Source organism: Phytophthora sojae (assembly GCF_000149755.1).
Source record: "Phytophthora sojae unplaced genomic scaffold PHYSOscaffold_3, whole genome shotgun sequence".
NCBI classification, from domain to species: domain Eukaryota; phylum Oomycota; class Peronosporomycetes; order Peronosporales; family Peronosporaceae; genus Phytophthora; species Phytophthora sojae.
The window spans coordinates 6,972,299-6,984,624 of record NW_009258117.1 but is presented as its reverse complement, the minus strand read 5'-3'; the positions used below and the strand labels follow the sequence as shown (position 1 = coordinate 6,984,624).

The 12,326-nt window shown below is 52.1% G+C and overlaps 4 protein-coding genes across 4 annotated transcripts; all 4 read left to right on the top strand.

Moving 5' to 3' along the window:
- Positions 1–4,098: 4,098 nt before the first annotated feature.
- PHYSODRAFT_285621 (hypothetical protein) lies at positions 4,099–4,535 on the top strand (the record flags this gene model as incomplete). Its single annotated transcript, XM_009525927.1, has 1 exon — positions 4,099–4,535. A coding segment is annotated over one exon (297 nt), but the record flags the coding sequence as incomplete, so codon positions are not given.
- A 2,941-nt stretch (positions 4,536–7,476) lies between these two features.
- PHYSODRAFT_415819 (hypothetical protein) lies at positions 7,477–7,890 on the top strand (the record flags this gene model as incomplete). The annotated part of the gene is made up of 1 exon (XM_009525926.1): positions 7,477–7,890. A coding segment is annotated over one exon (414 nt), but the record flags the coding sequence as incomplete, so codon positions are not given.
- A 129-nt stretch (positions 7,891–8,019) lies between these two features.
- Positions 8,020–8,655, top strand: PHYSODRAFT_489536 (hypothetical protein; the record flags this gene model as incomplete). The annotated part of the gene is made up of 1 exon (XM_009525925.1): positions 8,020–8,655. One exon carries the CDS (start codon positions 8,020–8,022, stop codon positions 8,653–8,655), a length of 636 nt encoding a protein of 211 aa, XP_009524220.1.
- A 1,021-nt stretch (positions 8,656–9,676) lies between these two features.
- Positions 9,677–10,264, top strand: PHYSODRAFT_394162 (hypothetical protein; the record flags this gene model as incomplete). The annotated part of the gene is made up of 1 exon (XM_009525924.1): positions 9,677–10,264. A coding segment is annotated over one exon (588 nt), but the record flags the coding sequence as incomplete, so codon positions are not given.
- Between the last annotated feature and the right edge of the window lie 2,062 nt (positions 10,265–12,326).

The following is a 12,326-nucleotide window of genomic DNA, read 5'->3' as shown; positions in this document are numbered from 1 at the left end:
GATCGCCCATTCCACGTTGTGTGTGACGCATCCGACTTCGCAATCGGATGGTCGTTGATGCAGCACGATCACGAGGGTCGTGATCGTGTCGTCTACTACCAATCGCGTCAGCTGAAGCCAGCTGAGCGCAACTACCCGGTACATGACAAGGAGCTCCTTGCCATGAAGTACGTACTCGCGAAGTTCCGAATGTATCTACTCGGAAGCAAACCGTTCGTGGTCTATACGGACCACGCGTCGTTGCGGACGGCTGTGAAGTCGCCGCACATCTCGCAACGGATGGCGAGATGGCTCTCATTCTTCGCAGAGTATAACTTCCGGGTTGAGTACAAACCCGGAAGACTCAATGTGATGGCCGACGCGCTTTCGCGTCGACCTGACTACGCCACGACTGATGCCGACGTCAATGCCATTGACGCTATGCGGTCGAGCACCCCGACGTCGTCACTGTTGGACGACGTGAAGGTCGCGTACGCGCACGACGCGGACGCGAAGCTCTTGCTGGCCTACGGCTCAGCGCCTTCTGTCAAAGCTCGTCAGAAGCTGCCGAAGCATCTTCGTGCTCGTGCACACCGTTACCGGGTGCACGACGGGTTATTACTCTACAGTGCAGTCGTGCCCAATGACCATGACCTGCGACTCAGGATCATGTACGAGTATCACGATGCACCGACTGCGGGGCATCCGGGCCGTGAGAAGACATACCTTCTTCTCACGCGGGACTTCTACTGGGCCCACCAGTACAAATGGGTGCGCAAGTACGTCCGTGCTTGCGAGGTTTGTCAACGTGTGAAGCCTGCGCCTTTCGCGCAGGCTCCCTTGCAGTCACTGCCGACTCCGTCGGAGTGTTGGCAGTCCATGTCTTTGGACTTCGTGTTCGGTCTTCCCCCGGACAGCCAGGGGAACACGGGCGTTGTGGTCTTTGTTGACCGCTTCAGCAAGATGGTACATCTTGCTGCGGTACCCGCTGAGGTGACTTTGAAACAGACGGCACGTCTGTTCGTTGACATGGTGTTCAAACACCACGGCATGCCGATCGACATTGTGTCGGATCGAGACCCGCGCTTCACTGCACACCTTTGGCAAGATGTGTTTACACTTCTTGGGAGTCAACTTTCGATGTCGACTGCGGACCATCCGCAGACGGACGAGCAGACCGAGAGCGTGAACCGCGTGCTCGTAGACGTGCTTAAGAGCTACGCTCACTCGTTCCAACACTGGAGCGAGTGCCTACCGATGGCGGAATTCGCCATCAACAACTCGGTGCATGCCTCGACCGGGCATACACCGTTCTACGTGAATGCCATCAGGCACCCACGCCTCCCGAGTCTACTCGGGATGGTGGCTCCTTCCTTAAGTGGGGGGGATCTACGACTGCGACGCAACAGCCGCAACGACACGAAGTAAAACCAAGAACCGCGTTTGTGCAGGGCACAGACGCCGACAAGCGCACGACGAACGTTTCTGTGCGGGGCACAGACACTGACAAGATCAAGAAGAAGAAGAGCTTGTCTGTGCAGGGCACATACACCACGAAGACCAACGCAGAGGCAGGGCCTACTGCTGGAAGCGAGCTGAACGAGTTCAGCTCGGACGCAATCAACTTCGTGCAGCGCAGACAAGCCGTCATCAGTTTGTCCAAGACGCTATTGCAGCTTCTGTCGACCGACAGAAGCTGAACGCAGACAATGTTGGTAGGGGCAACACTAATGAATTCAAGAAGGGTTCATTGGTTTTGTTAGCAACTCAAAACCTGCCTAAACATGCAGTTTCCGACTTCGGGGCGAGCAAGCTCGCTCCGCGCTTCATCGGGCCGTTCACGGTGTTGGCACGGCATGGCAACGCCTACACGCTAGATATTCCATCTAGCATGCGCCTCCATCCTACCTTTTATGTCGGGCGGCTGAAGCCATACCGGCAGCACGAGCCACCTAGCTCGGCTGGCCCGAAGCGGAAGCCCCAGCGGGAGCGAACCTCTGCTCCAGCGCGTGAACGCGCTGGGCCAAGCGTGCGACGCGACCTCCCACGTCGACAGAGATGTCCGACGCGGTCTGCGAACCCTGAGCGACTTGAGCCCTCAGGATCGCCACCTCCTGCTTCAGAGCGGCGAACCCCCGGCTCTGATGCTGTTCCACAGCAGCGACCCGCTCCTCGAGCGTCGGACCAAGGTCAACCCCAGGATGACCATACCCGGGGCGTGTTCCCACCACCGCCGCCTCCGATCCGCGACGCCTGCGGCTCAACACGCTGGCTTGTTGAGCGCATTGTGAACCATAGTATCCCGAAAACGAACCGGCATCCGGTTCGTTTTCGTATTCGTTGGAGAGGGTTTCCGCCCCACCAAGATACATGGGAGCCGCGGGACGTCCTGCTGCAGGACGTTCCGGAAATGGTGAGGGCGTACGAAGCTCACCACGCACTGCCGACGCGAAGGTAGTGCGAGCGCTGTGGTCACCTACAGCGCCCGAAGTCCCACGATCGTCGCGTTCCTCGCGTGCCAAGAACTTGGCACGGAGATCCTTGAGGCTCGCAGGTACACGAATCGTCGTGTACCCGTTTAGGTCGCGGTCGCTCAAGCGCGCCGCACCCGGAAGACACAACGTGCACTGATGGCCTTCGGGCACAGCGCATGGAATACCAGCGTCCACAGAGGATCTGTGGAGCTGCTCCAGCCTCCCGCGCGTCGAGAATGTCTCGAAGCGTTCACGGGCATGCCTAACCCGCTCGCGGTAAGCAGCCGGCTTCTTTTGAAGTTGTCAACAAAAGCGTTCCAACTTTGACAAAGTGCCTGCCACTCAGGCACTTTGCTGCGAGAAGAGGTCTTCTTGCTGGAGAAGTACCGGAGCTCGTGGAAGAGCCCGATGTAATAATCGCGCCTTTGATTCGTTAACGGATCAACGTGCTGCTCCTCCGCAACAGCATCGTCGTGGATACCGCTGCATACGTACAGCAGGATTTCGTTTGGAGGCACAGTGTTGCCAACACGGGCTGCTATCTCTGACGCAGACGGCATCCACGGACCGCGCGCTGCCTGAGCAGCGTGCGGAGAGCTTGAAGTCGCCACATCACATGGAGAGCTTAAAGCACCAGCAGCAGAGAGCGGAGTTTCGTTCTCGCCGCGCGAATGCTTGGAGCTCGAAGCGTCCGAGTCATCTCCTTCACGAGGGCGTCTCGACCCGGCATGCGGGTCGAGACTATCGCTGTCGATAGACTCCTTGCGCTTGCTAGAAGTGGCCTCACCCTCTTCCATCTCCACGTCGCCGTCCTCGAAGTCAACGGCGTCGTTGACTACAGAGGAACCTTCGAGGACAATCTCCGGTTGAGTTATACTTCACGCTGACGAATTACTTCGAAGTATGACTCGCCTGTACGTTTCCGACAGGTTTCAGTCTGTACCCGACACTCAATGTCATTCTACTTCTGTAACAAGGTTACACGCACAAGGTTCGAAAGACTTTCTCGACCTTGGTGTAGACACACCAAAGGCTACATACATTTACGACCACCACGACGGGTGGTCCATAGAGACTTAGGATTCCTATTGGCTGAGAGCAGCATCTTTTAGCCGATGAGCGGCATGCATAGCATTGGAATTCTGCCAACCAGCCGTTGGCAGATTCCTATCTTAGAATATTACATTTAGAGGAAGTCAGAAACATAAAACAAAAAGAGCAGTTCTCATTTTAACCCAACAACATTATTTGGATCGTTTATTTAGATTAATCTATACTCGGAGGCCCGAGTACTAGAGGTTTGGGCTGGTATTGCATATTTCAAGCACTTCAGTCCTGCCTGCCGGCGAATGCACTTCAATAGAGGTCGGCACGCTCACAACGACGACTCAAAGTGCTGAAAGTATTTGAAAGTATTATTTGGAGTATACTTGCACGCATCCGCGTTCAACGTGGTTGAGAGCTTGCCGTGGTGACTGGCACTTTGCAATGCAGCGCACTAAGTCACTTGCGAATTAAATAAACTGAGAATACAATACGCCGACTACGCATTATAGAAACACTATCGATACTATACGCATCTGCTGCGCCTGCTTCGCAGCCGCAGCATCTGCGACTAAAAAATTGTAGAATTGAAATTATTTTTACTCTTGACTGGCCGGCTTCGAAAGTCGACACCACTGAGGCCGCCCGCTCGGCCAAGACCGCCAGCGCCACCTCCGAAGCCCCCAGCACCAACAGCACCACGAGAAGCATCCGCTTCGAGCCTAACTGGTCGTTGATTACCTCGTACACGACGCGTTCCACACCACGGGCGCCGATCCATCGTACTCCTTGTGGTTCACGCCCATCATGTACATATGCGTGGAGTTCTTGGGCGGCTCCGAGTTCACCGCCTTCTAGCAGCCGCCCTCGAAGTGGGCGTGGGCCTTGTCCGGCGTCGCGAACGCGCCCGTCGACTCGCACACATACATGGCGCCGACGTTGTCCCACGGGCGACGGGCTGCGCGCCGCGAACACGTGGATCACCTCCCTGTTCACCACCAGACCGCCATCGTTGGTCTCCACCGAGCTGTCAAACTTGCCGTGTACTTGAACAGGCGAACGGGTTGTTGATTCTGTTGACTTGAACGAAGCGGCATAACCTTTCAGATAAAAAATCGATATATGTCCTCATACAGTCCGAAAATTTACTTTGTGTCAGTTCATATCGAGTGATTTTGACTACAATAGATGCTTCATCATCTCGCCATCGCTCATGCTATCGTAGGCGCACAGTGCTGAATATGTATTAGACTTTAGAATTATTCTATCTTGGTAGCAGCGCGCCGAACACCCTCCGCGCTTTAGTAGATAGATCAAATATCGCTGCACAAGCCACTTGCATACCAACTAGAACACCGAGCATTCTGCTATCGGCAAAGACCAGTCCTCCTTCATCCAAACCTTTCAGAGCTGGCACCGTCGTACTTAACATTTACCCGTAATCTCTGGAAACAAATATCCTACTCAACTAGTTTGGCACTCCACCGAAAAAAACTCTACTTTTCCGTGAATTTCAAGAAACCATGCGATTTCTGAAATTATTATCTGATTTTACTTGATTTCAGTATACTTTTACTTCATGTGCGCCACATATCAGGTGCATCGAATTAATCCTGGTTGGGCTGTCCATACTTCGTAACCGAAGCACTACCAGGATAATTAACTCTAATTTAAACTAAGCTACGCTTCCTCACATACACGCGCACACGTGTAAGCTAATGTAGTGAGCCAAAGTAGGCCAATTACAACTTCGCTACGTCAACTATTGTGTCTTTTTAGTGAGGTTGATTCTCGAACAACCAGAATTTTCAAGAGAAAACACGTATCTTCTTCTTGAATACGATGATATTAATACTAGTCCATCTACACAAGCAAAGCAGTTGCCTGGGTACCATCAGAGCTTGGTCGCAAGCCCCATGCTAGATTATACTGGATCACCTCGCCTACTCGTACGTGGTATGATCGCTACCCAGACTCACTACGACGTTGAATAGGAGCCGATTCACCAGTGGTGGTGTCGACCAAAAGGAGTCTGACAGGACCAACCCTGGTCTCGCCGACGGGTGTTCCATGACAGCACCTTTAGCCCTCAGGAGGGCCCGAGCGTGGTATCACCAACTTGGAAAATGGGTCCGTTGTTTGTCAGCTTCTGATCTGTTGAGGAATGGGCGAGGGCGAGCGGATGCGAGCGCATTTCTCACTCAGTGCATTCACTCGTTCCAACGCCCGCCGATAAGGCGGGGCTGGTCTGCGCGAGCGAGCACAGCGAGCGCTGCAACCCGATATTTTTTTCTCTAGACACCGCGCCTGGCCGAGTCCGCAGACGAGAGCCAATGCGCGAGTGTCCGTCCCCCTTCAACATGACAATATGCCCATTTTTTGAAAATGGCCCTCTCCCTCCTTAGACCCTCCCCCTAATTACCAGTTGTACATTAATCGCATTTGTAATCATTGTAATCACATTTGTAATGATTGTTCTGGGGTAGTGTGGTTGCAACTTTCAAACCAGCCGGCGGCGGTTGGTACACAATTTCAACTTGAAATTCAAGGTCATATTAAGAGGAATCGCGGTTCAAATACTGTAGAGAGCCGCCAAAATCAAATTTAGAGGATCCAAGAAAAGGCTTTCCGGAGGGATTTTCTTCGAGATTTGATAGCATTTGACTTGCCCATTATGTGTTTTAAAACACATACCACACGGTACAGACGTAGTGATAGCCTTTAGACCACTTTTTATCATAATCCAGAGGCATCACTATCTAAATCTGTACCACAACGACGGTACAATATCGTTTCAGCATTCCAGTGTAGTGATAATGCGTACTTGCGAGCTTGTATTGCACTCGATACGTGGTTAAAGCACTGGATAAAAGTATTTGTTGTGCTGGATGCTATAATATTTACAACTATATGGCACGAAGCGTGACGATACGCTATCCACTATTCAAATGGAACTGTGAGTACTTCACAGGCAGCTACAACGCGAAATCTAGTCTAACGCCATGCTGATATGATAAATACACTTCCAGAATAACAAACATGTCAAACTTAATAATATGTGCGCGAACCCAGAGGACCTGAATCCATTCATGGTCGCAAGCGACCCACGTTGTGGTGAAACTTTGCCCGGCATGCTTTACGGAATGGACATTCACATAGTTAACGGTCTCTGGATAGTGATAAAGCTTAATCTCGTATCACTAAACACTATCCGGAGGTTGGAGGATGTTTTAACTTGAATTTGTACACCATTGGTCATCGGGAGAGCCTTTATTAGTGCTAACCAGAGGGTATCGCTATTCGGGATATCACTCCAAAGAGGATTGTCTGTAATGGGCAAGTCAAATGCTATCTAATCTCGAAGATGGTCAGATGATAGATGTATACGGTATTTCAGGTTTTCTCAATTTTTGATATGAACCGCGATTCCTCTCAATTTGACCTTGAAATGGTATACATCTACAGTAGCCACTCTCAAAGATCCTCGGCCAGACCAAGTGACCCTTCGTCCTAGCTGAGAACACGGCAGAGCTCTACGCGTGGAGAGGCGCGTGGCCTGGGTTCTTAAACTCAGGAAGAAGCTAAGCCAGACCCCATGAAGCAACCAGGTCGGCCGCCCGACCAACCACTAAACCCAGGGAGTCCCTTGGCGAACGGAGCCATGGGGCCGGATGCGAATGCGAGCATGAACTGTGTTCCAGGAGGAACATCTCCGGCATCGCCAGGCAGTGAGCGGGAGTGCCCTCCGGACGACTCTGCGGTCAAGTCGAGAGAAAGCGAGTGGAGCACTCATGCGAGCAGAAAGACGAAAAAGCACTTGAAGGTAGCCGCCGCAACGAGCGTGAACGAGAGAGATGGCACCAAGGACGAAAAAGCGCAAGCAAACCCGAAGCCCAAGACGCGACAATCTCCCAGAAACACGTCACTACCGCGCAAACCGACTAAAGCTGGGGAAGAGAATGGCGACCGTAGGGCGTCGTTCCTCAAACTGATCGAATACCTGCGCTACACCGCCCAGCCTAAGCATGTGTACCAATTGGCGGTCAGAATTCAAGAGCTTGGCCGGCAACGTCGTTTCGAGATATTCAAGGCAAGTCTACACTCAATGGAGAACGAGGAGCAAAAGACGGCCCTGCTTAATGAATGGGCGGATGATATGCCAGCAAAGCTGCGTGAACGCTACTCAAAATACGCAGGCTCCTGGGACTACGCTAACGAGAGTGAAGCGCTTAGCCTAGCGAGAACACTGTACAACTGGGTGATTATTGAAAGGATCACGAAGAAGGAGCTCGACAACAGGATCCAGTTCTTCGTCTTCTCTAACAAACCGGCCCCAACAACATACATGCCCGCAAAATCTATCGGACCGTCTAGAAGCTACAAAGACGCACTTCAGACTGGTAGCGGTGGTGTACTCCCAGCTGATGCCAAGTCCTCAGGTAGCGAGCAACCTGGAAATGACCAAGCGGAGCCACTGATGCAGCCAAGACCGATGACCGATGCGAAACGTGAAAATCTTAATATGCTGTTGTCCCGACGCCTCGACGAGGTGAACCCCCCGGCTTTCCTTTTGCAGGTCTTCACGCCTGGCCAGATGGCGATCTTCATGGAAATGCTGCAAGGGCAGCAGTACGCTCTATATGGGCGTCTCATGCCAGGTCATTTTGTTCGCGATCGGCTGAGCCAAAGCACGCTTTTCCAACTAATCGATGCAGGATCCGCTGCTGTTGCTGAACAACAACAACACGTACAACTGCTGAAAGCAGACTTAGCCCGACTGGAACTGAATCAAGAAACCAGAGTGGTGAGCTTTTACTTCCGTAGTCGACGAGCGGCTCAGCGTTGGAGTGGAATGATTTGCCCATTTGATGGAAAAGGACTTGAGTTGGTGGACTACAACGAACTCCGGTATCAACGCCCGAACGCTGTCCTCCGACTCGACCACTTCCGGTTTTCACTATTGCTGCTTCGTGGTAAGATCTCGCCACTCGAAATGTATGAGCTCTTAATGAAAGAACTCAAACTGCAAGTGAAATCGATCAAACACCCGAAACTGAACGAGCCGGGGCGACATGGGAAGTTATCATCGAGGGACCAATATGCCCGCTGGTGCTCAGCAAGCACACGCGCATTCACCTCCCGAAAACTCACCTATTGATTCACCTGAGCGATGTACACATTAATTTGCCCTGTGTGAAGTGTAGTAGCAAGTGGCACTCCCAGATGCGATGCAACGCTCAGTCCGAAAATTGCAAGCAGGCAGCAGATCAACGCACGCTGAAGATAGCGCCGCAGGAAGCAAGCCCTTCGATTAAAAGGGAGATCGCATCGGTTGGTCCCTCAATCCAAAACGTTGACCAGCTCTTTGACTTTTTTGCTCGTTGGGGCGTACCGGAGACCAAACCGTGCTCGACGGAGACGAAACTGAAGCACCAGGAAGATCAGGAGGTCACCCCAGGTAATGTGGAAAATGATGATAGGGTTATGGGTCCCTCAGATAACCATGACAAGACCATAATGGGGGCCGACGAAGCGAAGAAAGCTGACGGCCATGTAGACACGGACATTGAAATGGAAGGCGATAGCTCGAGCGACAAGAACGCCGCAACCCCTGAAACCAGAGAACGCTTGCTGGAGACAGCTCAATCCAGCACCAAGACGGACGCAGAGGCCACTTTGGATGAGGAAAAACCTGTTGCGTACAAGGCAAGCAAACCCATCCCGGTCCAGCTACAACAACAGCGCGCACGCGCCAACACTGAGGCTGAACTGCAAGAGGTTGCGCCCCGGAACCAAGGCGATGGGAGGCCACTTCACGAAAGAGACGCTGCTACCCATGAGCAGCATCGGCGCGTACTTAAGCAACTTTCAGGAAGACGACAAAAGAAAATATCGCGTCAAGGCTCCAAAACGCAAGAGTGCTCAGTGGCATCTCTGTCGCCAACCAAACAACAGGCCGCGGAGCCGAAAGCGCTAAAGCAACAATCTCTTTTTTTGACGCTTTTGCCGGTGAACGGGACGCACCGCATCTACCTTCTGAAGATGAGGTGAATAAGGGAACGGATCTGGAGAAGACGGAGATGGATAGTGGGCCGACACCTTCGGTCCTCCTGGAAACGCAAGATGAAGATGAAGACGTGGAATGCGTGGGTGAAAATCTAACCGAGACAAAACGCGATCTCCAGGTATGGCTCAACGCGATTGGGGGGAAGATCACGGACGTAGAAGCTAATGGGCAGTGTGGGTGGCTAGCGATCTATGCGGCGGCGCACAACGTTGAAAATGACGTGCTCGATATGACGCCAAAAACCATACAGGAGGCAACAATGTGGAAGAGAAAGATCCTAAATGTGCTGCTCGCGAGAATAAATCCACTTGTGGAGGCAAAGGTAATTGATCTTGCAACTGAACAAGGAACCAGTTATTCATCGAGCACCACTCCGACGACGACACACTCGAACGCGGACGCTTTACTCATGTACTGGGACTCAGAGCGAAGGCGCAGCGTAGATATCCCCGTTCCGCAGAGCTGCTGGGTGAATATGACGATTCTGCATGGGGCAACTCTGTTTCTACGAGAGCCGGTATATGTACTAGATGTGCACCAGGATGGTGGCACATACCTCGGAATGTATGCGTATCGAAAAGTAGACCGCCACGGAAAAGCAGAAGACATCCCATTTTTCGCGAACATTCATGCCGACAAGGGGCTACAACTGCTGGAAACTCTACGAGGAAAAGGAGTTCGTCCTGTCATGATTGTACTTACACGCTCGGTTCACATAGGCAGCGAGAACTCACCACCAGTTATTAAGAACCACTACAAAGCAGTGACTTTCTCTTCTCTTCCGACCGGGCTCCTAGATTCGAGAGGGTACAGCTCCATGACGAAGGCCCATCAAGCAACGCTAACAGAAAAAGGTTTTACGCTCAAGGTTGGAGGCAACTTAGCTCAAGCAACGCTCGCACGCACGGCATCCAATGCGGTAACCAGAGCACGGCAGCGAGCAGGAGAAATGGCCGACTCTTCTTCGGCCGGCTCCACTGATACAACAACGAGCACCTTTGGTATTCATGGTACCAATAATGTAGCAGAGGCGGGCACAAAGCAGCCCGAGACCTCTCTACAGTGCTGAAAGTTGCCACAGGAGGAAAATCTCGTCAGGTCCAGATCCAGACCTCGATATGAGATTTCTTTCCGCACGTGTCGGAAACTCAGAGAAGCAAGCAGCTTCGGAGATGCTTTCGACAGGTTCGGCCAAAGCTAAGGATCAGCACCACCAACACAAAACAAGGAGCGAGAACGCAGAAGAGCGACCTTTCCCCGGATGATTTTACTTACAGCATGGTTACCCAAAATGTGGGTGGCCTTGCATCTTATACCAAGCAGCTCCCGCAATTATTTCAAGGATTTCGAGAGCAGCAGCGTAATGGACTCAATGATTTAGTGATTATACAAGAAACACACCTGGATGAGGTGGAATCGGCTTTTGCAGAGCAGCAGTATAAAACGGTGTGGGGATACAAGCAGAGTTCACGGTCGGTTGTCTCCTTCTGGACACCCGCTCATGCCGGGCAGAGGAATAAGCGGCCTCGTCATGGAGGCGTTGCAATCTTAATCAACCCGCACGGGGCAATCCGCAACGCGCAACCTTGGAGCCAACATCTGTGGACGGCCTATAGGCAGTTCGTTAGGTGCAGTCTGCAGGGGGAAGAGCTACTCGTAATGAATTTGTATGCCCCATCCGATCCCAAGGCGCGCAAGCTATTTTTCCAGCGGCTTGTCGACATTCCAGTCCCCGACAACGTCAAGCTCGTAGTAGTGGGAGACTTCAACCGCGTCACCGATTCATTTTTCGATAGGAGAACGAGCGCTAGAACCGGAGACGCAGGACGAGCTGCGTTGCAACAATGGCTGGAATCGCTACATTTAGTTGACGCTGTGGACCACCTGAAGCCGGGCGATATGGACCCTAAAGCAAGGAACGATTTTGCGGCTGACCATCATACCTACTTCTACAAGCTTGCACATGAGAGGGTAGGCTCAAGTCGGATAGACAGGTGGTACCTTGCAGCAAGAATGCAGCCGTGGATTAAGCAAGTGAGCGAGATCGGGTGTCCAATTCGCTCGGACCATTACGGTGTTGCTCTCCAGCTGCAAAGTCCCAAAAAACCGCTGCGCATCAAACGCCTGCCAAAAATTTACCCCATGCCTGAATACATGACTGCCGCCGCTAAACATCTAATTTCTTCTCGAATCGGTGATTTTCACAAGCACGTACACGAAATAGTGGACGAAGTGGACGCCCCGTGTTTGGCTGAGAGCTGTGATCGTTTCAAGAAGGGGCTAGCAGATGGGCTCGGGAAGCTTAAGCGTCAATGTCGACGCAAGATGACTCGAGGTTTTCGGCAGCGCATACGAAGAGTGCTAACGAAACTCAAGAAGTGTGAAAGCAGGGAAAACGGAGCTTCGGACCTAAGAGAGCAGCTGCTTGAGCAACTTCAAGCTATACAACAACAACGCAGAAGACTGCGGAGGCGGAACCTCACGCGTCAGTACACTTGGACCGGAAAATCCAACCCCAAGTTTTTCTTTCGCAGAATATGCACGAAGTTTAGTGACAACATTATTCATGATCTCAAGCAGAGCGGACTGCAACCGAAACGGGATCCTGCGGACAAAGCTAATATTTTAGCAGATGCGTGGTTTCCTGTAATGAACAGCGGTAGCGTGGACGTCAAATCTATCGATGAATATGTGGAGCGGCTGAAGAAAGGGTGGGCCAAATACGATCTGAGAGATATGGATGACAAAATAACAGAAGCAGA